The sequence below is a fragment of the Molothrus ater genome, chromosome 2 (assembly GCF_012460135.2).
Source record: "Molothrus ater isolate BHLD 08-10-18 breed brown headed cowbird chromosome 2, BPBGC_Mater_1.1, whole genome shotgun sequence".
NCBI classification, from domain to species: Eukaryota; Metazoa; Chordata; class Aves; order Passeriformes; family Icteridae; genus Molothrus; species Molothrus ater.
This window is the reverse complement of record NC_050479.2, coordinates 91,075,208-91,099,067: the sequence shown is the minus strand read 5'-3', so window position 1 is coordinate 91,099,067 and position 23,860 is coordinate 91,075,208. Positions and strand designations below refer to the sequence as shown.

The 23,860-nt window shown below is 46.3% G+C and overlaps 2 protein-coding genes across 3 annotated transcripts in view; both read right to left on the bottom strand.

Annotated features, from left to right (window-relative positions):
* Positions 1-687: 687 nt before the first annotated feature.
* LRRC58 (leucine rich repeat containing 58) lies at positions 688-17,829 on the bottom strand. Its single transcript, XM_036385157.2, has 4 exons — positions 17,308-17,829; positions 8,012-8,140; positions 6,429-6,706; positions 688-4,980 (listed from the first exon to the last, which is right to left on the bottom strand). Exons 1-4 carry the CDS (start codon positions 17,817-17,819, stop codon positions 4,772-4,774), a joined length of 1,128 nt encoding a protein of 375 aa, XP_036241050.1. The 5' UTR covers positions 17,820-17,829; the 3' UTR covers positions 688-4,771.
* Positions 17,830-20,473: 2,644 nt separating this feature from the next.
* The window catches only part of FSTL1 (follistatin like 1), a 53,245-nt gene continuing 49,858 nt past the window's right edge, over positions 20,474-23,860 (bottom strand). The window contains exon 11 of one of the 2 annotated variants that reach the window (XM_036387958.1): positions 20,474-23,695. In XM_036387958.1, the coding sequence (XP_036243851.1) occupies positions 23,651-23,695 (45 nt within the window). In that variant the 3' untranslated portion in view covers positions 20,474-23,650. The remainder of the gene's footprint in view (positions 23,696-23,860) is intronic. The other variant, XM_054514041.1, reaches the window with a different exon arrangement.

Genomic DNA, 23,860 nt, shown 5'->3' with positions numbered 1-23,860 from the left:
TTTGAGAGGTTTTTCCCTACATATGAAGTTGAACCATCTCTGAAATAGTTCCCACTGAAGTTAATATCAAGTCATTCTTGTTTCCCACTGTCCCATTTTCCAATACACCGCATTTCTGCACTGACAACTGGTAATTGCATGGAAGGATCCAAAACATTTTGGCAATAGATCACAAAGCTCTTCAGGATGTAGGAGGAAACATGGGATTACTCAAGAAATGGGAACACATTAGCCAGTTAACACGATCAGAAAATTGGCATTCAAAAAATCATTTACAGGTTTCAAGGTTAGCATATTAAGAGGGAAACAATTCAAAAGTTTAGAACTGTTTAATATTGTTGGAAAACTCTACCATGATGTCACCTGTTCTTGTTTGGGTAATTATCCTGTCTGTGAGTTACTTCTGCCTTTGAATTGTGGAGCAAATCTCTGCCACACTCTGCCAGAAGTAAAACAAGGTCTGGTTCTGTAACACACACACTGCTCTCTCACAAGTGGGCCCCAAGAGCCAGGACTTTCAGCAGTCCTTTTGGAAGTCTCACCTACTCTTAGTTTTACACAGCACAGGTCAAATCCCACCCACTCCCCAACCACATATTTTTTAATGCTTCCAATCCTACAAGAGTTCTGCTTGCAGAAACACCAGGACTGAGATGTTGGGAAATAATGGACAGACAACAGCAGAAATAACATTTTTGTAGGTTTAGTGTTTGCAATTTGTTTTACAGCTTATAATGAAATACTGTTAGAGAGAGTCTACATTCATATGTTTCAGGCAAAATACAGTTTTAAAATCGTAAGGCACTTTAAGATGTCCTAAAACAAATGCTTAGATAAAAATTCAACAAGAGGGCTGGATGAGAACCCTTTCTACCCTTAGTGTTCTGGTCAGTAAATGATCAATTCTCTAGTCAGGCAAGCAAGTGAAATAATCAATAGAAAGGTTTCCAAGACAGAGTTACTGCTGTATTAGTGTGCACTCTGGAGCAGTCTATTCGAAGTGTCTTCAGTTGGGGAGGGAGGGCAGGGTGTGAATAAGATGCATTAAAATAGTTCTTTGAACTGGGCAACAAAGATGCATTGCAAGGATTAAGTTTCATTACTTTCATTGGATTAAATTCCTTCCATTCATTATTGCCAACAAGAGTAAGGAACAAAAAGGAGCTGGTTCTCCCTTCCCTCCCCCCCACTCCCATTATAATTCAACTCAAGATTTCAAAGACTTAAAATGACCAGGACAGAAGCCCATGAAACAGTGCATCTGGCCACTTCAGAGTAAGTTTAAATATTCATTACTGACTTCCTCAGGTCTCACCTCTTATTAAAGAAAAATATAAAAGAATTGGCAACTGTCTAAGTTGCTTCCCATCAAATTGGTATTTTGCTTCTTTTTAACATGACCCCACTGTTCCCATCAAGTACCTGCATTCAGAACCACACCAGCAGCTCTCCCTGGCACAGGCTTGGTGGGGCAGCAGATGAATGCAGGCAGGGCCCCAGGCCCTGCATGGAAGAAGGAATGAGCAACTTTGCTTTACGCACTCGTGTCCCAGCTTAAGAACAGCTTCAAAAGCTGGTCATGCTGGGCTGCTGCAGCAACAAGGGGACTGATACCAAAACAATGACTGAAGACTTTACTTGAAGATGCATCTTCAGGAGCTGAAATCTGCTAAAAACTGACAGAAAACAAACAGTGGCAAAAACACTGCCTACTTCTCAGGGCCCCTGAGAAGGGGATGGTAGAAACTAGTGCCTATCAAGCTGTGTCTTTTCAAGTTGTGTCTCACCTATTTTATTGCCCAGTACATTTTCAAGTCTTTGGGGGTGAACAATTGCTGAAAAACAACTCAGAGGGGCTCAATGTGTCAGGCACTACAGTATATATCTGCATTCGTAGTCCTCTCAAAAGGTACCTCAGAGGGAAAAAACCTCAAACCCAACCAACCAACAATTTGTTTTTCATACAAGTTCTTGATTGTTTTAAATTCTGACTTGAATTGCACTTTAAAGCCCAGCAGCAAAAAGAAAACTTGGTAGCTATATTCAGGAATATATATATAAATTTTTTTAAGACACATTTTATCAAGTCTAAAAATGCATAGATATCAACTGCATAAAGCTGTCAAGTTTTGACCTGGCTACAGTGAAGAATCTGTGAAAAAACAAAGACTACCCTAACAGACCATATAATATTTGGGCAGAAGTGGGATGGCTGTTCAGTTAGGAAAGATACTGCAGTTAAGCATCGAGCTAAGTTAGAACCAGCCACCACTGGTCTGAACTCATCACACACAGAGGTGCTACTGTGCAAGCAGGAACTCTGATGAAATCTAGCTTTGTGAAGTGAAAAAATGCATGACTTCAAGGCAGCTGCTGCTAAAGACAAGAAATGAAGGTGGTACCTCATGGCCCTGAGCTCAAAAGATCTTGAGATCTCAATTTGTGTGGCTCACTTTTGCTGGCAGGAGTGTCAAGCTCTAGATCACTCAGTTGATTGCTACGGTTATACCAGCAGGCAAGTTAAAATTGTGGCTTTGGAATCATCTTACTGTCATCAGCATTGCTGTGCCTGTGTTCACTTGGGACAGCAAGAAATATCTGAAAGAGGAGTTGAACAAAACAGGCCACTCACTGGTTGCAATTTCACTAACAGCATGCAATTGGTTTTGTCTCAAAATCTATAGGTTCTTCTTCCCAAGCAAACCTCATAGAATCTGCTAAAGTGACATCCAGTTGCTTGGCACATACACCTCATTGTGTCTTAAAAATATACTTAAAAAAATACTTGGAAAGGCACAGAGAACATGCAATTAATTCCTTGTGGATCAATGCACACAGGGAATCACTGTGTGTGTGGGAACTAAGTTGAAATGATTAACAATGGACAGGGTACTCTTTTACTATCAGATTAATTTCAAATTCCAGTTCTTTCCAAGGGAAACTGGGGAAATAAAGAGTTCTGTCAAGGAAATGCAAGGCAAGAAATTTAACTTGCACACCAAGACAAAATGGAAGATACAAAGTTTCACAGACCATGTTCTTCAGGTCACATGAAAGCAAAAATTGTAGTCTAATTTAAAAAAAAATCACTAAAGCTAGTTATAAAGAGCAGAATTATCAAAGTGCTTTAATACATAAAGTGTCAAACATAATTAAACAGGACCATTAACACAGAGCTGCCATAAGATGTTCAAAAGGTATAGGTGTTTTCTGAATGCAGGAGAGAAGCACAGGTTTTTAAACTATCCTTTAGGGCCAAAGTGGGTTTAGAAAGTTTTTCTTGTTTATTTCAGCTTCTTAACATGATGGTTTTGCTCTGTTCATGCATTCAAAGGCACAGTTGGATTTGCTCTATCAGAAACTGCATCAAAAGGACTGTCTACCATGAAATATTAATGAAGGGGCAGCTCTCACTGAGTGAATCACACAACAGCCTCATAAAGTAGATTTACAGATAACTGTCAAATGGTAATATTAATTTTATAAGATATTTCTTGATGCTTAAAAATTCTAAGCTATTTTCTGCAGCTTTCCCTTAAACATAATTTAAGATAACTGAGTGTATTATTTGAACCATCAAAAGACTGCCAAAACTATTGCCACGAGAGCAAATGCAAACAAATAAGGAAGACATTTCAAAAGCACCTTGTGCAAGAAGCTCAGATAACATGCCTTAGCCTCCCTACCAGTTTCTGCTCTCCTGTTAGGAATCAGGAAAAAAAGACATTCTCCACAGCCCTTCTCTGGGTGTTTCAATTCACTGAGCTGCTATGTACCTTAGGCCCATGACCTTAAAGATGGAAAGTAACTCTACCAAGCACAGCAGAGCAAACTGTGGGGAAATGTGGCTGTTTATAAACAAAAATGTCAATTGAGAACTTTCCTACAGTTCACAGCTATAAAAGCAGATTTGTTCCAATAAGCTGAGACTCAAAAGTATGATACAGACCATCACATCTGGTCCCTTGCACAGGCCTCAAGTCTGAAGTAATACCAATTATAACAGAACAACTTGTCTGTTTTCTGAAGGCACCATAAAGACAGCAACACTTCAGGTGTAATGGGAAGAGGGAGAAGGAAGAAAAATAACAAATATTGTTAAAAGAAGAGACACTAAGAGCAGCTCAGTATCACAAGGGAGAAAAAAGGTGGCTCAGTTCTATGATGGCTATAACATCTGTAACAGTACAGAAACCCTACACCTCTAGCCAAAGGAAGAATAACCAGAGTTTGGAAAAATCTAGTCCTGAATAAAAAAAATTCAACTTTCATTTTTAGTGGATGAGTGTAAAATCTGTAACTGAGATCAAAGGAGACAGAAAGGAATCAAATTGCTATATAAAACACTGGGGTCCATACATACTCACATGGCATCATTAGCCTGTTTCTGATTTACCACAGTGTTAAAGGATCTGGACAGTCTCCTTTGCTCTGCAGGATGACTGAAGTCCAGTCAAGTTTCATATATTAAAATCCTTCTGAATCCGCCAGTGAGAACAAATCCCTCTCCCAGCCCATCTGAGGAAGGGGGGTGCCTCCCAGCCAGGAGACATTTCTAACAACCCCAGGCAACCTACAGGCAGCATGCTACTGAGTTAGATCTCCTAAGCAGCACTGCACCAAGCAAGTCCAGGCTTGCTAAGATGTTCTGTCCCTGCATGGACTTGAGGACAATTTCTCATGAGCCCTTCAGGCCGGTGGCTCACGCTTCACCATTCCATTATTGCTTTGCAAATCCATTTTCCTTCCCGTCTTCCCCCGCGGCTGCCCGTTATCCCAGAAGGACTTTCTGCATCCTGTGCGCGGCGACGCTGGCCTCATCCTCAGAGTCAGACTCGCTCTGGGAAGTGGAGCTCTGGGAGGCAGAGCTGTAGGGAGAGGAGCACTCTGGGGAGCACAGGTAGTGCATCAGCGGGAGCCGATACTTCCCACAGAAGTCAACGAACTTGATCTGTCTGACGCAGCTGTCAAAGTACACACCTGTGAGGGAGAGGGAACAGAAAGACATGAGACCCTGTGCCCAAACTCCGCAGGGCTCTTCTGCCTGGAGTATATGCCGCCTTCAGTTAGGATTTCACTGGCACTGCACTGCATTGTATGTCGGAGCACAAGGGATACTGGTGGAAGGGAAGGAACCAGGATACCTCTGAAAATGTGAAATTTCTTTTCTTAGTAAAAAATTCCTGTAAAACTGTATTTGGTAGGTGACTCAGAACAGCACACTCTTCACATAAAGACACAGGGTAGTTACGTCCAAATAACGCAGCAATTTCTTCTAACCATTAGGGAGAAAACTCAGGCTGGGAACTTGCAAACTTCTTAAACGTCAAGTGAATTAATGCACTCTACTTTCAAACTTGTAAAACCTCTTCTACCAGCTAGTAAAAATGCATTCACAAATAGACCTTCACAGCTCTACTTTTCTTCTGCTTGAGTGAAGCCACCATGCTGAGCTTGGATGCTACTTTCCATGGCAACAGTCTTGCTGTAACACACAATTATGTTCTCTTCCTGTCACAGCAAGTGATTTTAGACGCTGACATTTTCAGAAGTTTCCAGCAGTGTTTAAAGTCCTAGCTGGTCAGGAGAAAACTTTTCTCCTGCAGTGCTAGAGCAATGCTGCAGTACTGAGCAAGTTCATATGGCACAGTGAAAAAGCACAAAAGCGCTGCTATCCAAGCTGTGCAGAACTCTTAAAAAAAGAAACTTTTCTTTCCCTCCCGATATAAGTCCCAGCCCTTCCATCTTTGCTTATGGAGCATGCTTTGATATTGTCCTGTAAGAAGATAACAGCTTGCATTATAACTGCAGGGTAAAATACTAATTAATGATTTTTTTCCCCTTAATCTTCTAAATGTTAAATGTGCAGATCATTTTCTCTGGTTAAAGATTATGACTTTAGAGCCAGATTAAGCCCAAGTATTCCAGGCTGTTTTATGAAGTCCTCTCCTTCCAAGAAATGCAGGCTAGTGGTCCCAAGCTAGAGTTGCTGTTGGTAAGTGCTAAGCACTAGAGCCACTCTCCTCTCTTCCACCCAGAAATGATGCTCACCATTCAGCAAGAGTGTGTGCAAAACTTCTGCTGTCCATCACTTGCTCTGAGCTATTTCAGGGCAAGTGGATCGGAAACTTCCAATCGTAAAACCACAGTGGAGTGCTGAGATGAGCTACAAAGACTCTGACAGAAGTGCTGTCTTACATTCCCATGCAAATACACTAAACCAGCACTGCAACTCTGAATACTGTTCCTAATTGAACAAAGCTCCTTAAAGACAAGTTTCCAGCAGACCTGGAGCCAGGGAAATACAGCAAAAATGTGACTGCAGTGAGTAACACTTTGAACCTGAGTGAGCTTTAAAGTCAGGGCAAGTCAGAGGGAAAGGAAACCATAAGGCAAGAGCAGGAAGCAGAGCTGTAAAGTGAACTTACCCCCACATTTAGGATTGGGGCAGTTGCTGGCCAAGCTCAGGTAGCGGACAAGGCTCTCTGGGAGGTCGCTGGGAGCGTAGGGAACGTTGCGAGTTTTAATGGTGCGCCCAGCCAGCTCCTGCAGGCTCGGGGGGTTGTAGGTCAGGTCGCGCACAAAGCGCACCACCAGCGGGTTCCCACGCAAGCTCAGCTCGTCCAGGTGAACCAGGTTAAGGATCTCTCGGGGAAGGTAAGTCAGCAGGTTATTGTGCAGGCTAAGGGAACGCAGGGAATGCAGCCTAAGGATGGAGATGGATACCCTGTCAAGATGTGCAAGCAAAATCGCCACGGCTGCATTAAGCAGACCTAATTACTCTCCCAGCTCCCACCAATTTCTTTTTCTTTGTTTTCCCCCCCTTTAAAACATAAATTCATGCTAAAAGAACAGTTCTTACTCCAGTACACACAATGCACTAGAAAACTCAGCTCAGCACCAGAATACCTGCTAAAGAAACACAGTCTTAAACACGCTGCTATCCCTCTCAGTATTCCCCACACACCCCAAAAAAGGTAGAACAAAAGTGTACAAACTGAGTGCTTTCAGGGGACATAACGTCTCCTTGTACCCAGCACATGCATCAAGAACAGTCCATGCAGTGCTCTGAATAAGTCACCTGCTCTGTCTCATGCATTAAAGATGACTGCTGGGAGGGAGCCAGCCCTGGAAAGCCCCGTGTTTTCATTGCTTGCGGCTGCACCACCTCACGCTGATACCACCAGATCTGAACGAGGTCAGGCCAGGCCAGCAGCAGCACAGGGGACAAGCAATTATTTTACTTTTGGACGAGGCTTTCCCCTCTCTGAAAGCACAAAGCAATGCTCCAGCACAGGATCCAGGGCTGCTCCAAAACTTGTAAAAGTTACAAGACATTGTACTTTAAGAATAATCCCACTACACTATCAAATTCCAACTTGGAGAACTCCATGCTGCCATTCAATTGTTTTTAGGGTTACAGCTATACCTCCCATCTTCATCTCCCATCTCAAGCTACACATACAGAACCGCAGTGTCCTCTTCCCCCCATTATGAACAGATAAAGCAGTAGCCTAGCCACTAGAAGTATGCTATAGGATTACACAAACACTCTGAGATCCTAAGGTAAGGAATGTCAAGGGAACATAGAGACAAAAAATACAAAGACAAGACAAGACAAAAATACACACAAAAAGGTTTTGGGTGAAAGGCAAAACCCACCCAGCATTCATTACTAATAGAAGAGTACCATTCTTACTTGTTAAGGAAGCAATTTAATTTTTCTGAGTTGCACAGGTACTTTCCAGGGTCCTCTATAGAAATCTATCAATTCACTGTAAGGTGCAATCTCGGTGATGGTTTTTTAACATAACCCTTTCATTGAGTTTTCCAGATCATATATTCATGATCTGCCTGCAGTGCACCATGCCAAGGATGTTCTTTTTCAAATCCAGTCACATTAACAAACTGAAGGACAAATAGGTCCTCCCAGGTACTTTTATCCACACGCACAGAAGTAAAAGTTCAAGGAGTTAATTACAGCTGGTGGCTGATGACAGTAAATACTCACTGTGCCAGCTGAGGTGGAATGCTCTGGATCTTGTTGTCACACAGAACTAGATACCTCAGAGAAGGCAGTTTTGCTAGTTCAGGTGGAATTGCTGTAATGAAATTCCCTCCAAGGTATAGAAACTCTAAACTGAAAAACAGAAGAGAAAAGAGTGCATTGTTTCATTAATTTCAAGTTTCCTTTAACACCTGGGTTTTCACAGCTACTGCATTTCTTAAAGGAAACTGACAGATGACTACCTATGAGATAATTTGCTGAGAGCAGGAAAAAAAGCTGAGTTGCACATCAAAATTACAAGAGAGCTGCTGTTTCACAATAGATAGTGTTGAGATTTTTACCTCCAAACTCCTGCAGTCACCATTACACCTGCAGGTAGGCAGCAGACAACTGTGTATTCCTACACCAATCCCTTATGCAAAGCTCCTGCTCCTGTTTCCAAGGATGTGCAGCCTGCAAACACAGGGTCTGCAGCACCTCCACAGATCCTGTGGCAGCCAGTGGGAGCTCTCAGCTCCAGCAAGAGTGAAGCACGAGTGCAGTGTCTCTCCCTGGAAATCCTGGCCCTGCACCAGCACTAGTTGCTCTTTGTGGAATCATCTGACTCCTCGGTGACTAACTGGAACCATTAGTCAGAGGCAGCCAGTCCCCCTTAGATACAATTCACACACCAACACCACAGCTGCAACAGCACACAAGAGCACACGAGTGCACCTAAGTCACACAAGTACACGCACGCAATTTCTCAGAGAGATTGATTTCACTACTCTGAAGTCATGAAGCCCAAACCAGAAATCATCGCTGGGCTTCACTGCAGTTTGGGCCCAACTAAAAGAATCACTGGATGTCCTGTGAAAACTCAGTGGATGGGACACAGGAACAGAGAGAGGCACTAAATCCCTTCTGCCAGGAGTAGCCAGTATGTGCTGTGCATCTCTGCCCTTCTAGGAAGAAAAATTGGCAAGCATTTCTCTTTGACATAATAGCTTAAAGTCCCCATTCCACAGACTCAAGTAGCTTTCTTTACATGTTCTCAGATGTCTGAAAGAGGAGCAAAGGCAGGCTCAGTTTGGGTACATCTTGCTAACCACAGTCCAGCCAAGATTTTCTCCCATGTTTGAAAAAGGTGGATTGCATAGTCCTGGTTCAGTATCTCCAGTACACGCTCAGGCTGCCTAACTACAAAGCACCTTGGCCTTCTCTGATCCAGCAAGCATTGCCCACACGCCAGGGAAAGTGAACTAATCCAGGCTCCATCTGCCTTTCTTTAAGTATAGGTTATAACTTCCTTGGAGTAGGAGATACCTTCACCTCACCCCAGCAACTGAGAAATGCTATGGATACAACTGGCACAGAAACACAGGAACAGAGCACCCAAAGGACATGGTGGCCACTCAGACAAGGTCTGAGCCCTGAAACTCTGTGCCACAGCATATGTGGAGCGCAGAGAAGCTCCCCCCGAGACTTCCCTTGGGATGGAGCAGGAGAACAGCAGGGTGAGTCTATTTCACTCAGTTCTTGCAAGAAACTTGAAACCCAGAGATCCAATGACAGCATCTGCTTGGACTACAGAGGCCACTACTGCAGCACAAATTCACTTGCCCAGCAGCAAGGACAGAATGACAGACCTTTGCAACACACCAGGAGATGCTTCCAGGGCTCAGCTTTCCCTGGATTCCCTTATATTTTTCAAGTATGTCAAAGGCAAGCTAAATAATAGAAATCAGACTAAGTGGACAGAAAATTAAGCCTTAAACTGAATTTGATTACATGGAAGGCAGTACCTACAGACCAAACGGGACAGCATGTTTGGAGGTTACTCTGAAGGTGAAAGAAAGTGCACAGTGAAAAACCACCACCAATTGCCATTGCTTCTAAGTAACCTTAACCTCTCTTCTACTCCAACAACTTTTATGTTGAGGGGGTAGGAGGAAGGCTGCTGTGCAGAGACCATGTCAATGAGAGATTATTTTTAATTAATTTTTGATCCCCTAACAAAGCCCTGAGTTTTAACCAAAATTCCTCCTTCAAACCTCCATTATTTCCTGAGGTGGATTTAGGCTGCTTGGCTCTCATTAGGGACTTAACTGCTGAGTATACAATTCCATACAATTCCTAACTCCGTAACAGTGCTGGAGCTCACACCAAAAGCTGTTGGGCAAGGGAATTCTAGCAATGTGGATTTCAATATTTAAACAAGGTTTAGATGTGTATGAGTTTGCACTTCCTAGGAAAAGTGAATAATTAACTCCTCATCCTTTGTGCTTGAGAACACTAATGCCAGTAAAGTGACATGGCATAAAAAAAGGTAGGCACCTCCTACCAGGGAAGGAGAAGAGGGCACAAGTTATCCAGTAAAAATGTTTTGGGAATTCATTTCAAGGTATAAAATGCATATGTTTCAAGAGCAGCCTACTGTACAAACTAAGTATACAAAAACACTGCCTACAAACTTCTTACAGCTTCAAATCTGTTATTTGTAAAGTCTGTAATGAGAACACTCAGTGATACCAGGAAGGATATAAAGACCTAACATCAGAATACAAACTGTCTCTAACTAAAAACCCACTAAATAAGGTAATTCCTTCACTGGCAACAAAATGCTTCTTAAAAATGTTTTCTTTTCACTCATCTTCTGAATCACCTTTTTGGGGTCAGTAGACTGAAAACTCATGGGGCCAGTGTAGTACAGCAAATTCATAATTTCCACATCAACTTATGGTATTAATTAGATGAGTAATTTATGAAAAAAACACAGGGAGGAAGTTTTGAAAGGACAAAGAAACTTACTTAAAACATAGGAAAGATATTCTTATAGCTTCCACTGAAATACTGCTCATTGGGAAAACAAAATCTGTAACTCCCATCCCTCTAAGTACCATTTGCTAGGAAGAAGGATCTAGGCTGATGAAGGTGAAGGAATCAACAACAGCCATTTCTGCATCAAACTGAAGTGTCAAGAATTGTCTGAGCAAAGTTAACCATGACACAGGAAAGGATTTTCAAGAGGCGTGACCCTTTTATCGAGAGCACTGACCACAGCACTGGGATGCAGTTTGTTCCCAGCTCATCTGCTCCTGGCCTGATACTCGTGTCACACTCATACTAAACCTGGATCTGGAGGCAAAGGTGATGCTGGCTCTCGAGCTGTCCTGCTCAGGGCAGGGCAGTTTGCTGCTCGCTAAGACAAGCAAAAGCACTGCTCAGCTCTGCCCTCTTCACACAAGAGCCTGCAGTAAGGCAATCCACAACATTCAGCACAGGTTTTTGCAGGAGGACCACAGCAGGGATGGCACTGAGCTAGGTGAATGCTTCTAACTAACCTTTCACACTTAGACCTAATCCTTCTGACAATCATTAATCTGTACAGTCATTTTGATCGATCAGCTAAGGTCTTATGAGCTTATGTGTACACAGAGGTAGAACTGGATTTTTTTCTGTGCTTTCAAAATTCCAGAATCTTCAAAAAGCCAGAGATCAACTATCATCAAACGAACCTAAGCTGCAATTTTTGAAGCTAGAATGAGTGATTTACTTCCAACCTGCCACACAGGCTTGGCTGAATGAGTTTCAAGAGGGGACAAACACTAACAAAATCAATCTCAACAGAATCTGAAAAAACCCCCAACAACTATGTGACAGAGTTACTAATGAGGGTTGACACTTTCTCTCCTGCCTTTTAGCAATGTTGACAAATACACTAATAAAAGGCCAGAGTTCCTTTCAGCCTCACACCCAGCAGCCCCCTGCTCAGCACAGCCCGTCCTAATTGCTGCCAAGAACAGCCAGCACGCTCAGCCCATCATGTGGTGCTCCTCTCTAGCAGCATATTTCACATCACTGGGCTGAGGGGTGGCAATGAAAATACTTTTACCTACTAGGAAATGAGTGGAGAAATGCTCAAACAACTATGATCAATTCAAGGGGTGGCAGGAAAGAGACTGCACCTTCTTGCTTGAATGTGTCCTTGATGTTTTCAGGTCATCATAGAGCACAAATCAAATCCAAAAGCCCCCAAATATTCAGGAAACAGAAGAGCCACTCTGAGCACTAGAGGTATTTTTTTATACCTATCAATTAACACAGCATTCCCATAGTCATATTTCAAGGGGAAAATATCTTCAGGCATAGGAGATACTCAAATTTTCAATCCACCCTGTTTCCCCACAGATGCTTCTTCGGATAAAATTTAACATCTGACATCAAACAGATGCATCTAAATAGGTAATATAAAAAAACCCAAACCAACAATGGTGCCTGAAATAGCTCCAGGTCTTTTTAAGATAAAGTTTTTAGCAAGAAATTTCCAGGGCAGTTTTGAGACTCATGCAAGGGAGGAATTTCAAAGCAGCCCACAGTACACTCCTGTTAACCCTGTTCTACGATTTGCTAATTCCTGAGAGAACTGCATAGCCTTTGCTGACACGCAAATTTAAGATCAAACGGTCGTCTGAACGCTATTTGCAAAACGTTTGAAGAGGGGAAGAAGAAGGGAGACAGCAAGCAGATTTCCTAATGCTGTATCTTTATCAAAGCTCTGCTTGCCCTTTTTCCCACACTAACAGCCGCCCTTTAAGCGTACGCTTGTCTAACATGCTTAATGCTACCCACGAATGAAAGCAAACGCTCTGGTTTTCAATGCATCTAAGCCTTTACACAAACCTTCCATGAATCCAGTTGGGCGTCTGAGGGCTTTGATCCCAGCCCTGGCACAGCCAGGCTTTATTAGAGCAATACCAGCAAGAAGGAAAGGAACGTGCACGGGTCTTTTCCAAGCTCTGCCTGCTCCCAGTGCTCTACAGAGCATGAGAGTATTCACCAGAAGAGTATGACTAAACTCGAAATTCCCATGGGAGACTCGAAGTATCAGCTGCATTTCGCTAAGCCTTTGAGAATTATTCATTTTATAGGACACTTGCAGGACATTTCCCCAGTCCTGCATGCTGATCATGGTAAATCTTGCACACTTTAAGCCAAAACTCACAGCTGCACCATGAAGATCAGAGCTATGTCTGACCAGATTTGCTTGACAAATTTTGTGCCAGGATGGGCACAAGTAGATGGCCACATTTGTAACTCACCAGCTGTATGTAATACACTTTGCCCCACTGTGCATCCCCAGTTGGATCAGCAGAGGGAGGATATGCAGAACCAATGTGCAATGGGATCTCTCTGCAGATCACAGCTCAGGAGCTGCTGAGGGCTGTGAACTGAGTCTGAGAGAGAGTGACTGACCATAACATCTCCCACTGGAAACACACCAAGGTCAGCACTGAGAACTACAGAGAAGATAACACTTGTGGCTGCCTATGCTAAGCTTGTATTTTATCTGGCAACAAACAGGAACGCAATGCAAAGATGGCTGCTCTCACATGTCTGGTGCATTCCTCACCCTAAATTCACAGCAAGAGCCAATACTCAGGTCTTGCACTGTACTGACACACCAGCTGACAGGAACTGGGGATGCTGGGCATACAGAAGGACCTGGCATGGCCTCAACATGATCAAGGAAAAGCCCTCAGCAGGGTCAACACCTACATTTCTCAGAAACACATGAGGCTACTGCTGGTCACACTCAATGCTTACAGTGAAACTATGATGAAAGAGCACTGAATTTTCCTAATGGAAAACATGAAGCAGAGGTTATTCATCCTTGGTGCCAGCTTGCTATGATCAGCATCATCCTACTGCCATCACCAGAGCCATCATGATCATACACTTATGAAGCCATGCAAAGGAAGCTTCCAAGCATATTGGTAGTCCTTCCACAACAGCCTAGGAGACAACCAGTAATCAGGAACACAGCACTCACTTTCCATGCAGGATCTTGCACTGCACACAGAACATTTGTGTGGGCAAGGATGGGGCAGATAGCTGAAGTCAGAAGGAGCAGGACACAACAGCAGCAGGACTGGCTGTGGTTCTTATCAGCAAGTTCATTACCTTGCCAGGACACCAGGAACAAGCCAGGAAATTTCTACACAATGACCCAAATCAGCTTGTGTGAAGTGGTGGATTTATTATCTTCCTGGTGTGTAACAACACGTGGCACACGCCTCCCGTTGCAGGACGTTCGCATTCGTAGTCACCAGCATGTTCCTTCTCCTGTGGCAGCTCAGACCCATCAGCTTTTTATACTTTCAACTTTACCACATACACAGACTCCTTACCTGCTATATTCCTGGCCTTCACTAAAACTGACATGCTGTCCCTTCAAAAACTAAAACTATGGGGTGCAGAGGAAAGACATGAAGCTTAGTTATCAAGAGTATTTAAAAAAAAAAAATTCATCACAGCTCAGACATTCCCTGGAAATCCAAGAATCATTTCTGGATTTCTGCAACTCCAGTCTGTTCTATAATCAGTGACTGGAGCAAATGGGAAGCTGCCAGGGTCGCAGGAAGAGGAGAACTGCTCGTCTCAGGAACTCTAGTAGCAGCAAGAGGAACTCGATCAGTAAGAGTGCTGCCTGCATTCCCCTGTGATCTCAGAGCCCCTAAGATAAAAGAAAAATTTCTTTTTATGAGATACTGCACATGGAAAAAGGGTCAAGGTCTTGGCTTGTCAGCAACAGCAAGACTGGCATTTGCAGATTGAGCTGTGAGGTTAACAGAAGCCACAACACCAGGTCCCACCTCCAACTTCTAGAGCTCAGAAACTAACAGAGGTCTCTGTGTTGCTGTGCTGTAACAGCTGGCTCTGCTCTGTCCTTGCTCAGGCTCATTTTACCCACCTCCATAATAAGCACGCTCACACTGAGGACACCTCTCTTGTCAGCAGGTAGGAGCAGAGTCTGGCAGCAGTTTCTCTCCAGAATGGACTTTCTTATGTTTTTGGGAAGGGTCACTGGTTATCTGGGTCCCAATGAATAGATTCAGGAGTCCCTCTGGAGGAACAACACGTTAAAAAGTGTTGTTTTCTCCCAGCACTGGCAAAGCCGCGGGCAGCTCCCTTTCATGACTTAAACAGTCCCAGATGCAGAAATCACTGATGGCAGAGTGCAAAAGAAGCTTACAGTCCTGGCGGGGCACAGATTTGCTCTCTTGAGCTAAAGTTCAATTACATTCTGTTGACATGTTAGCAGAACTTCAATGAGGTAGCAGTGGTGACGTGGGCAGCAGACAGAAGCTGCGTCTGTGTGTAACTTTTCAACGCCACACATCACTTTGCAATGATGAACACAGAGTTCAACAGCTTTGTTTGCATTTGCTCCCTCTGAATTCTCCTGCTGGGGATTCCAGCATGACTGGTCCAAGAAAAGGTGAAGGACAGGACAACAAGGAGCCCTGCTTCAGGGCAGGTCAGAGGAACAAAGCAGAGTGACAGAGGTGCAGTGTGGAGCACAGGTCACAGCCTGCCGGGGCATCGTGTGCGGTGCTACACAGCCCAGTACCTTCCTGGGGATGTCCCAGAAGAAAAGCAGGGCTGAAGTTTGCTTTCTGGAGGAAAAAAAAGGAAAGAGAGAGAAAAACCCACAACCCATAGAGACCATAGAAACAGCAGCAGGGAGCCTCTGACTCAGAGGTGGGAGCAACTATCAGATCTCAGCCACATCCTGGATGCTATCAGACATTATATGGAGACAATGTGGATCATCGTCCTCATGCTGCCCTCCTTTACTGGCCTCCTATCCCTTGCCTCATTTCCTTTTTCATCCCTCAAGCATCTGTTCCCAGACAGAAAAAAGCTGAGTTTCCTCTTCCTCGTGACAGCCCCAGGCCAGGATGTATCATAACTCTGCCAAGGATATGGGCATTCTCCATCACTCAAAGTGTCTCATAGCATCTCTCAGCCCAGAGAGCTTAACTCAGAATTGCTTCAAATCCATAACAGGTCCATGTTATGCTACCTGGACAAAAGCTACAAACCCAATTGTATTATACTGCAGCACACAAATCCTTTCCCCAACAGCACTCAAGCAATTGTGGTACGTCCCACCTACACCCATGGGAGACATCACTCCACACAAAACATTCTGTGCTTCCACCAGATGCAGCTCTGCTGAACCATAGTGATTGCTGGTATTTAGGGTCAAGGGTGCTGGAATTTGCATAAGAGAGGCTGCTTCTGGCAAGTCCCTTGGCAAAGAGCTGGAGCAAACAAAGGTCAGATCCAAAGTCTTAGCAGAGACCCACACAGAGGCCAGCCTGGGGCTTGGGAATGTGGCAGAACACACTGAGGTGCCTGTGTCACTTAAGGCAGAAAAAGCATCCCGCTTGCCCAGGAGGAGACCAGGCTTCAGGAGTAGCCAGCCCAGGCCTATGCAGGCAGCCAACACCCTGTGCTGTCTAAGGCCTCTTCCCAGCCCAGCACTGTTCCAATTGCTGTGATTCAGCCACAAGTTTCTGTATGACCAGCCTGCGGTGGCCGGACACAGCCCCAGAGCCAGAAGTACCCCTGCACCCTAGCACAGCCTGGGGCTCCACGCCTCGGGTCTGTCAGATCTACACAAGCCGACAGGCTGAGAGAAACACCACAAAACCCCATCCATGACAGCAAGCCCCCAGTGGGACTGCAGCTGTAGGGGCAGAAAGGCCCTGCTGTTTGATGAGCCACAAACATGTCTTTATCGTCCTGAGCAACCCATCGTGCAGCCATGAGCTGCAGGAGACATGGGGTTTATCTCGCTGTCACCCAGAGATGTGCTGGAGAGGAAAACCATGGAGAGCCTTCCTCATGCCAACACCCACACCAACCACACCATCACCAGGAGAACGGCCCTGCACCAGGGCAGTGCCAAGAGGCACCCAGTTTGTGAGCTCAGAAGGCCCATCGTCACCTGAAGAATACAGAGAATTGGTTGGGCTGGAAGGGACCACAGGTCATCTGTTCCAGCCTCCCTACTCAAGCAGGGTTACCCCAGAGCACACGGCACAGAACTGTGTCCACTGGAACGCCTTCAGTGAGGGAGACTCCACAACCACCCTGGGCAACCTGTTCCAGTGGTTGGTCACCCCCACATTAAAGTTCTCCCTCATGTTCAGGAGGAACTTCCTGTGCATCATCATTTTCTGCCTGCTGCCTCTTGTCCTACTGCTTGGCACCACCAAGAAGAGCCTGCCTTCATCCTCAATGCCCACCCTTTAGATACTTATATATATATATGTATGTGGATGAGGTAAAGAACGTCCTGGAGTTTTGGTAACTCAACATGACGAAGAGCAAGAGCCACGTTAGCGGCAACAGTGCTTGGAGACTACCTGAGGCTGGAGAGAACTGACCCTCTGAGGGGGAGCGTGGCAGGAAACCCGGCCGGGCTTGCTGAGGCTGTCCCTGTTCCCGCGGGGCCCGTCCCTCACCTGTGGAGCTCCTGGATGTCGGGCGGGATGCCGTGGAGCCGGTTGCCGCCGAGGCTGAGGCTGCGCAGCCCGCGGAGCTGCAGCAGCGCGGGCGGCACCTCGGAGAAGCGGTTCCCGCTGAGGTTGAGGACGCGGAGGGAGCGGGCGAGCGGCGCCTGCTCCAGCCCCTTGGGCAGCGACCCGGGCCCGCCAAGCCGGTTGTTCTTGGCCAGCAAGGTGTGGAGGCACGGCAGGGACAGCAGCTCCGTGCCCATCTCCGTCAGCCCCGTCCCGCTCACGTCCAGCACCTCCAGCGCCGGGAACCACTGCGACAGCCCGACGGGCAGTGGGCCCGACAGCCGCCGCGGCGACAGCACCAGCCGCCGCGCCTCCGCGCTGCGCCGCGCCGACAGCTCCGCCGCCAGCGCCGGCTCAGGCTCGGGCTCGGGCTCCGGCTCGGGCTCCGACTCCGGCTCCATCGCCAGCTCCGGTCCCGGCTCCAGCTCGGGGCTGTCCCCGCCAGCCGCCGCCATCCCGCCCGCACTGACCGACGGCCCCTCGCGTCACGCCGCCCCGGCCCGCCCCGGAACCTGCATAGCCCCACCGCCCCCCCAGCGTCATGCTCGATCCCGGGCGCGCCGCCGGCCGAGGCCACAGCGAGGCGAGCGTTCTTATGCAGGTTGCGGGGCACCTGCGGGTGGGCGGCGGAGGGATGGGGAGCGTTCGGCGGCCCCGAAACGAGCACGGGAGGACGGCGCGCAGGCGGGGCGGGAGGCGGCCCCATGGCGGGGGCGGCCCCATGGCGGGGGCGGCCCGGGGGTCGTGGCTGATCCCGTGCCGCTGCTCGCTCCGGCTGCGGCCGCACTCTGCGCCCGGCGGCCTGGCCTACCGGGCTGATGCCGAACCGCCGGCTGGAAATGCCACCTCCTCCCTGCCAAATGTTTTACTCCGAGCTCGGGACACCAGAGCTGCTAAGTGTAAAATTAAACCATAGCCTTTACTGTGGCCCTTTTGGTCATCCTGGGAGCCCGAAGGAGAGGCGCTGCCTCAGCCCGTGTGCTCCATGGCCTCTCCTTTGTGGCAGCTGGTGGGGGAGCCCGGCCCAGCATCCCTGGTCAGCGGGTGTCAACCCTTTGTCCAAGGGTTGATCTGCTTTGTCCCTGCAGAACAGGGAGGTTGGAACTGAGCGATCTTTGAGGCCCCTTCCAACCCAAAACACTCTGTGGTTCTGTGAGCTGCTGCCGCGGAGCACCAAAAGGGAGGCACTCCCAGAAGTACCTCGGTGTGTGTCCTTGCCTGGATGTGAAAAGACAGCTTTGGCCTTGAGCGGGGGCATTGGCTGGAGTTAATCCATCACACACGAGTCTGCCAGGCGAAGCTGTCTGACGCTGGTCACTGATCAACATGGGGCTGACCCCTCTTGTACCAACATACGCAAACAGGCAGGTCAGGATCGGTGATTTCAGTTCATTGCTCTTTCAGTTCATTGCTCTACAGGGTGACATCGCTGTAGTCAGTAACTAGAAGAAAAAGCAGCAGCCATGTGTGATAACAATGAGAAGATTCACAACCCAAGGGAACTTTTGCCTCGACTAAGTTCAGGCTTAAGAAACAGACTTGGTTCCTTGTGATGCATAGGGAAGCCAAAAAGAAGGGATAGCAATCTCCCACCTACTCAAAACACTTCATGTACACAAGTCTCTGTCATCTTAGACTGAAAGAAACACAAACAAAATCACAGTTTGCAGGTACCAGCCAAGAGTTTAAAATGTGTGAAGTAGCAACAATGCTGATTTCAAAGGTGTCTAGAATACTATGGACGAAACCTATAGTCCACTTGTCCTTCCTTTGGTGCTCTTATGAAATCTGGATTTTATCACCACACTATTTTGACATGACAGCTCTTGTTGCTGAGACGAGGAGGTTGTCAGGGCTATGCCCAGCCTTCAAGAAAGTGTGCCACAGTGGGTAGGAATGAACAGGTCAATTTCCATTGGACTCTTTTCATTTGTTTTCCAAGAGTCTGTGGATTCACAAGTATAGGTCCTGATGTGAACCCAGAGATAGCTGCAGAACAGACACCTCACAAGTATTGTTAACTTCTTATCAACATAATTTTCCCCACTTTACAAACACTGTGCTGTTCCAGGACAGTTTACGTAAGCACAAGAGTAAGGTCATCTGGATTTTGCTCTTGTCTTTTGTAGTGCTTTAAGCCTGGTTCTCCTCAAGGTGTGTCCTGTAACATGGTTCAGGAACTGAGTCTTATTATAGATCAGTCTGCTCCTGTCTTCAGAGCTAAAGTTAATAAATACCTTACAAATGCAGTTCAGTCTCTTGATCTACCACTTAAATAGCCTATTTCTCTACCTCAAGTTTAACAGCACTGGAGAATTGTGATTAAGGGTATGTAACGATAGTGCAGTAATTTAATACTCAGATGTGCGCAACATAAACAGGTCAGAGTTTTTCCCAGGCCTCTACAAGCAGCGGGCAACAGAATTTTTGCTTTTCCTCTCTCCCACCTCAAAACCACTTTGCTTCAGTAAATATGCATGGAGCACAAGGCAAAATATTTGTAGTGCCACCTAGCTAAATTTGTGGCTGCTGCTTCCATTCATTTCTTCTTAAAATCCTGGGGAATCCTCACAGTAGAAATTGCAGTAATAAAGCAGCCTCACTTTGCAGTTGAGCAGTGAACAGGCAGGGAATGCCACAGAAAAGACTGCATGTGCAGCAGCTGGTACATGCTAAAGAGGCCATTTGGCGTGAAAAACAACATGGAAGAGCCAATGTTTGTAAGTTGTTTGGTTTTCTTTTTTAAACAGCTTTGGAAGGAGCACACCAAGTAGAACAAAGCAAGGCAGCTTTCTCTTCTGTCAGACCATTATCTGCACAGAAGCACTCACAGCAGTGGCATTGCTGGGGAGATGAATAGTAGGGCACTTCCTCCTGTCATACAACACCACTGAAGGCTATCTCACCATTCAGTCACATTTCAAGGCCTTTAGTTACTGTTTTTGCTTGCCTATGGGTTCTTTCCACCTGATTCCCCAGCTATAAAACAGAAACAGTCATGTCTTATATTTGTCCAACACACTGAGATCTGTATATGAATGTGCAAAGACAGATTTTTTTTTTTGAAAACAAGTTGTGTGGCTTGTGAAAAATAAACCAAACAAGTGTAATTTTTTAAATTTTGTTTCATTTATTTAGCAGTAATATCCAAACCCCCCTGCTTCAAAAAAATTACAAAATCAAGTAAAATAAGTGCACTAAGGAAACCTACAGAATACTGATAAATTTCACACACGTACAGGAGGGAATATAGAGGGAGGAGTGGGACTTTTTTGTTTGTTGCCTAAATTTGGTTTTTTGGGAAAAACAAAACAAAACACCTTCCCTGCCCCTTGTAGTCTGTACAGCAATCATCCCAGAGAGCAATGGCTGAAATTCAGCACTTCCTTCCCCAGCAGCCTGCAGGGGTTACTGAGTGACCATCCTGCAGAAGCCTGAGCATTGCTCAGTCTCGGCTGCTGAGATGTTTTGGTCCCCTTTGAGAACTGCTGCCCTTAAAAGGGGCCCCACTTTCCACCACGTCCCTCCGTGGGGGCACAAGGAGGAAGAGGCTCCAGAGGCAGCAGCAGCCCTTTCCAGAGGCACTGTTGCTGCACTCCCAGCTGCTGCCCTAGGCTACCCTGGGATCTGTTGTATGGCTTCTTGGAGAGCTCTGCTTGCCGGAGACCACAGCCCATCCCTCCGCCCTCAGTGCAAGAGCAAGCTCTGTAAACCTCAGCTGCCAGCACACATCTCTGGCTGCCCCAGCAGCCACCCCCATCCACATGGCTGCACAGCCACAGCGGGCAGGAGGGGACAGAGAACACATCACAGTGCAGCCTACAGAAGCCCTGAAGCTGTGCATTCGCCTCCCCTTCCTGCACATGCTCTGGTTTTCACAGTTGGAAATATTCCTGACTGAACAAGATGTTATCCCTGCCCAGGGAAAGCCTTTAAGGCAAGCTGTTGTGTTTTCTCTAAGGCACTTTAACAACCCAAGCTGGAAGGAAGTGATCTGGGAGGCACTAACTACCTTTTAGAGCAGGGCTGGAATAAAGCAAAACATTATTAACAATGTTCCTGTGACTCCAGATCCAGCACATAAAGCCCTTTTGCTCATACTCTTGGGAAGGAGCAAGCCTATGTCTAATGGGTGCTCCTATTTCACCAACCACTTCTTCCAGTGCCACCAGAACACAATTATTCTGTCCCAGTATAGCATTGTCCACATTACCCTCAGCTCACATGGACTCATTCCTCTCACCTTCACAGGTGACAGCTACTCAAATCCAGGCCCTCATGAGAAAAAACCCCCAAAAACAGTCTCCTGTATTTATGATACCAAAACCTCAATGCCAGGGTACATTATAGCTCTCACTGGAAAAGTGGCACAATGTCAAAGTTAATGGAAGTCCTCTGGCTTCACATCAGGAAAACAGCCCAAAGACCAGATATTGGAATAAGATGCTTCACACCACAACAACCAGACAGCCTTTAACACATCTGGCTCATGGGAAAGAGCACAGGAGGGACCAAGCTTTCTTTTTTTCCTATACTTCTAGGTACCAGTTTATTCCTCCTCTTCAAGGAAAGCACTGTGCAAGAAGGGGAAGGTTGGGACTCAAGTCCTGCTGATCTTCACTCAAACTGGACATGCTTTTGCAGATGCAAGTGGAATTTTGCTTGAGCAAGCAATAGGGACTGCAAGATACACAGCAACAACTGCTGAAGTTGCTCACAAACAGAAAGATGGAAGTCACAAGTAGTGGATCAGGGCACATGCAACTGCTTGGGAAGCACAGCACAGGCATGAAGGGAACATGGATGTTCAGGTGTACATGAAGTACATTTGACAACTGCATAAGAAAATCAGCTGAGCTTCAGGCTACAGAGGTGACTATCAACAAAAGAGCATTTCATTTACATGTAGGACCAATGCTCTGAGAAACATGTGGGATGAAACTGACCCACGAAGGAATGTGAGAGTGGTCAAAGGTGGTCTGATAATGACATTGAGAAATGTGTCAGTAATGAGGCTTCCAGCCCTGACTCCAAACTCATACCTGGAATCAAAGAATAACACTGCTGCCTCACCCCAGAGGAAGATGAAAAGCCCAAGATGATGCCAACAGCACAACTAAACAGTTTTCTACATAGTTAAGCTTTTTAAGATACTGTACTAATGGGATTGCCTAGTCCCTCTGTCTCTAGACTGCTTTGAGCAATTTAGAGAGGCACGAGCACAGACTTTGAGCACATGGTCAATGCTAGCTACAAGAGTGAGAGCTAGAGAGCTGCAGTGGCAGTCTGTGTCTGGTGAAACTAATTACATCCAACCCTGTCTCTCCTTCCCACGAGGGACACTGCTATCCCCCAGCTGGGAAATACCCTGTAGTGCAAGGCTCACAATTTGCCTGTGGTGTTTGTGGCAGCTGAGCACAGTGCAATACAAACTGTGCATGGGCATTACAGCACTGTCAACAACAAAAACCCACACGCTGGGTTTTCGTGAAAGATCTAGAGCTACAAAACATACAAAAGCTGAATCACTACCATAGGAAATAAAATAATAAAAAACCCGAAACAAAAAAAAAGGGGAGTCAGCATGTGAATGTGATAAGAAAAAAATATGATAGCACCTCTAAGGAGGGGGCAGGGAGAGTAAGAGTGAGATGAGGTCAAAAGGAACCATGTTGTGTTGGAGCCCACAGTGTACTGGAGGAGCTGCTGGGGACAGTCTGGTGGAAAGCAAGGAGGAATGTGCTGGACTTATGCCAGCATGGCACAACGACTCCCAGCTGTCACACCAGGCTGACCAGCTTTGAGGAGCTCGAAGCAAAGGGTAAGGTCCTTGGATAGTGGTGTCCTGCAGCACACGTGTTCAGCCACAAAACTGCCAGGCCTGTATTTCTGCAGCCAAGGGTGGTGCTGACAATTGTATTGACTGAAGACCCCCTTTTCTATCCAGCATTGACCTCCATCCTTTCCCCAGATCCAGAGGAACAAGAAATCCCTGTTAGCTTTTGGAGGGAGCAGCTGTCTGTTCTGGGGAAGGGCCCCAGAGGCTGCTGTAAATCCCTCCCAGCCTTCCAAGGTCCCAGCAATGAAGCTCCCTGAACAGGTGGGCTCTGCTCCCCTTTCCTGGCCCCATTCTTTGTGTATTACAAAACAAATAACCCATCGCTATACATGTAAATATCTGTGACTGGGCAACTGTAGCAGACACTTGTGCATACTGAGATCAGCACTGGAGGACAGGATGGCAGGTTGGGCCCATCCTCCTGGGCTCCTCCGCTGTGGAGGCCCCTTACATCTCCTTGGTGCTCATTCTCTTGGTCTTCTCAGCTGTCTCCTAGAGAAAAGAGAGCACAGAAGTGAAGCTCTGCAATGACACAGGAATTGGTAGTGCTCTGAAGTCTTTGATCCAACACTGGCTTGTATCTGAAAGCCCCACTCCTGATCTTGTCCCCACAGGCAAGACATTTACTCTGCTCCTCCTTTTACCTCTTACTCCCTT

Bases quoted from the DNA above. Each gene is read 5' to 3' on its own strand.
- LRRC58 (XM_036385157.2), bottom strand. From the start codon at position 17,819: ATGGCGGCGGCTGGCGGGGACAGCCCCGAGCTGGAGCCGGGACCGGAG. The intron at 8,141-17,307 runs GTGAGGGACGGG...TCTGTTTTTCAG, and splicing joins GACATCCAGGAGCTCCACAG to TTTAGAGTTTCTATACCTTG. The intron at 4,981-6,428 runs GTAAGTTCACTT...TCTCCCTCACAG, and splicing joins CCCCAATCCTAAATGTGGGG to GTGTGTACTTTGACAGCTGC.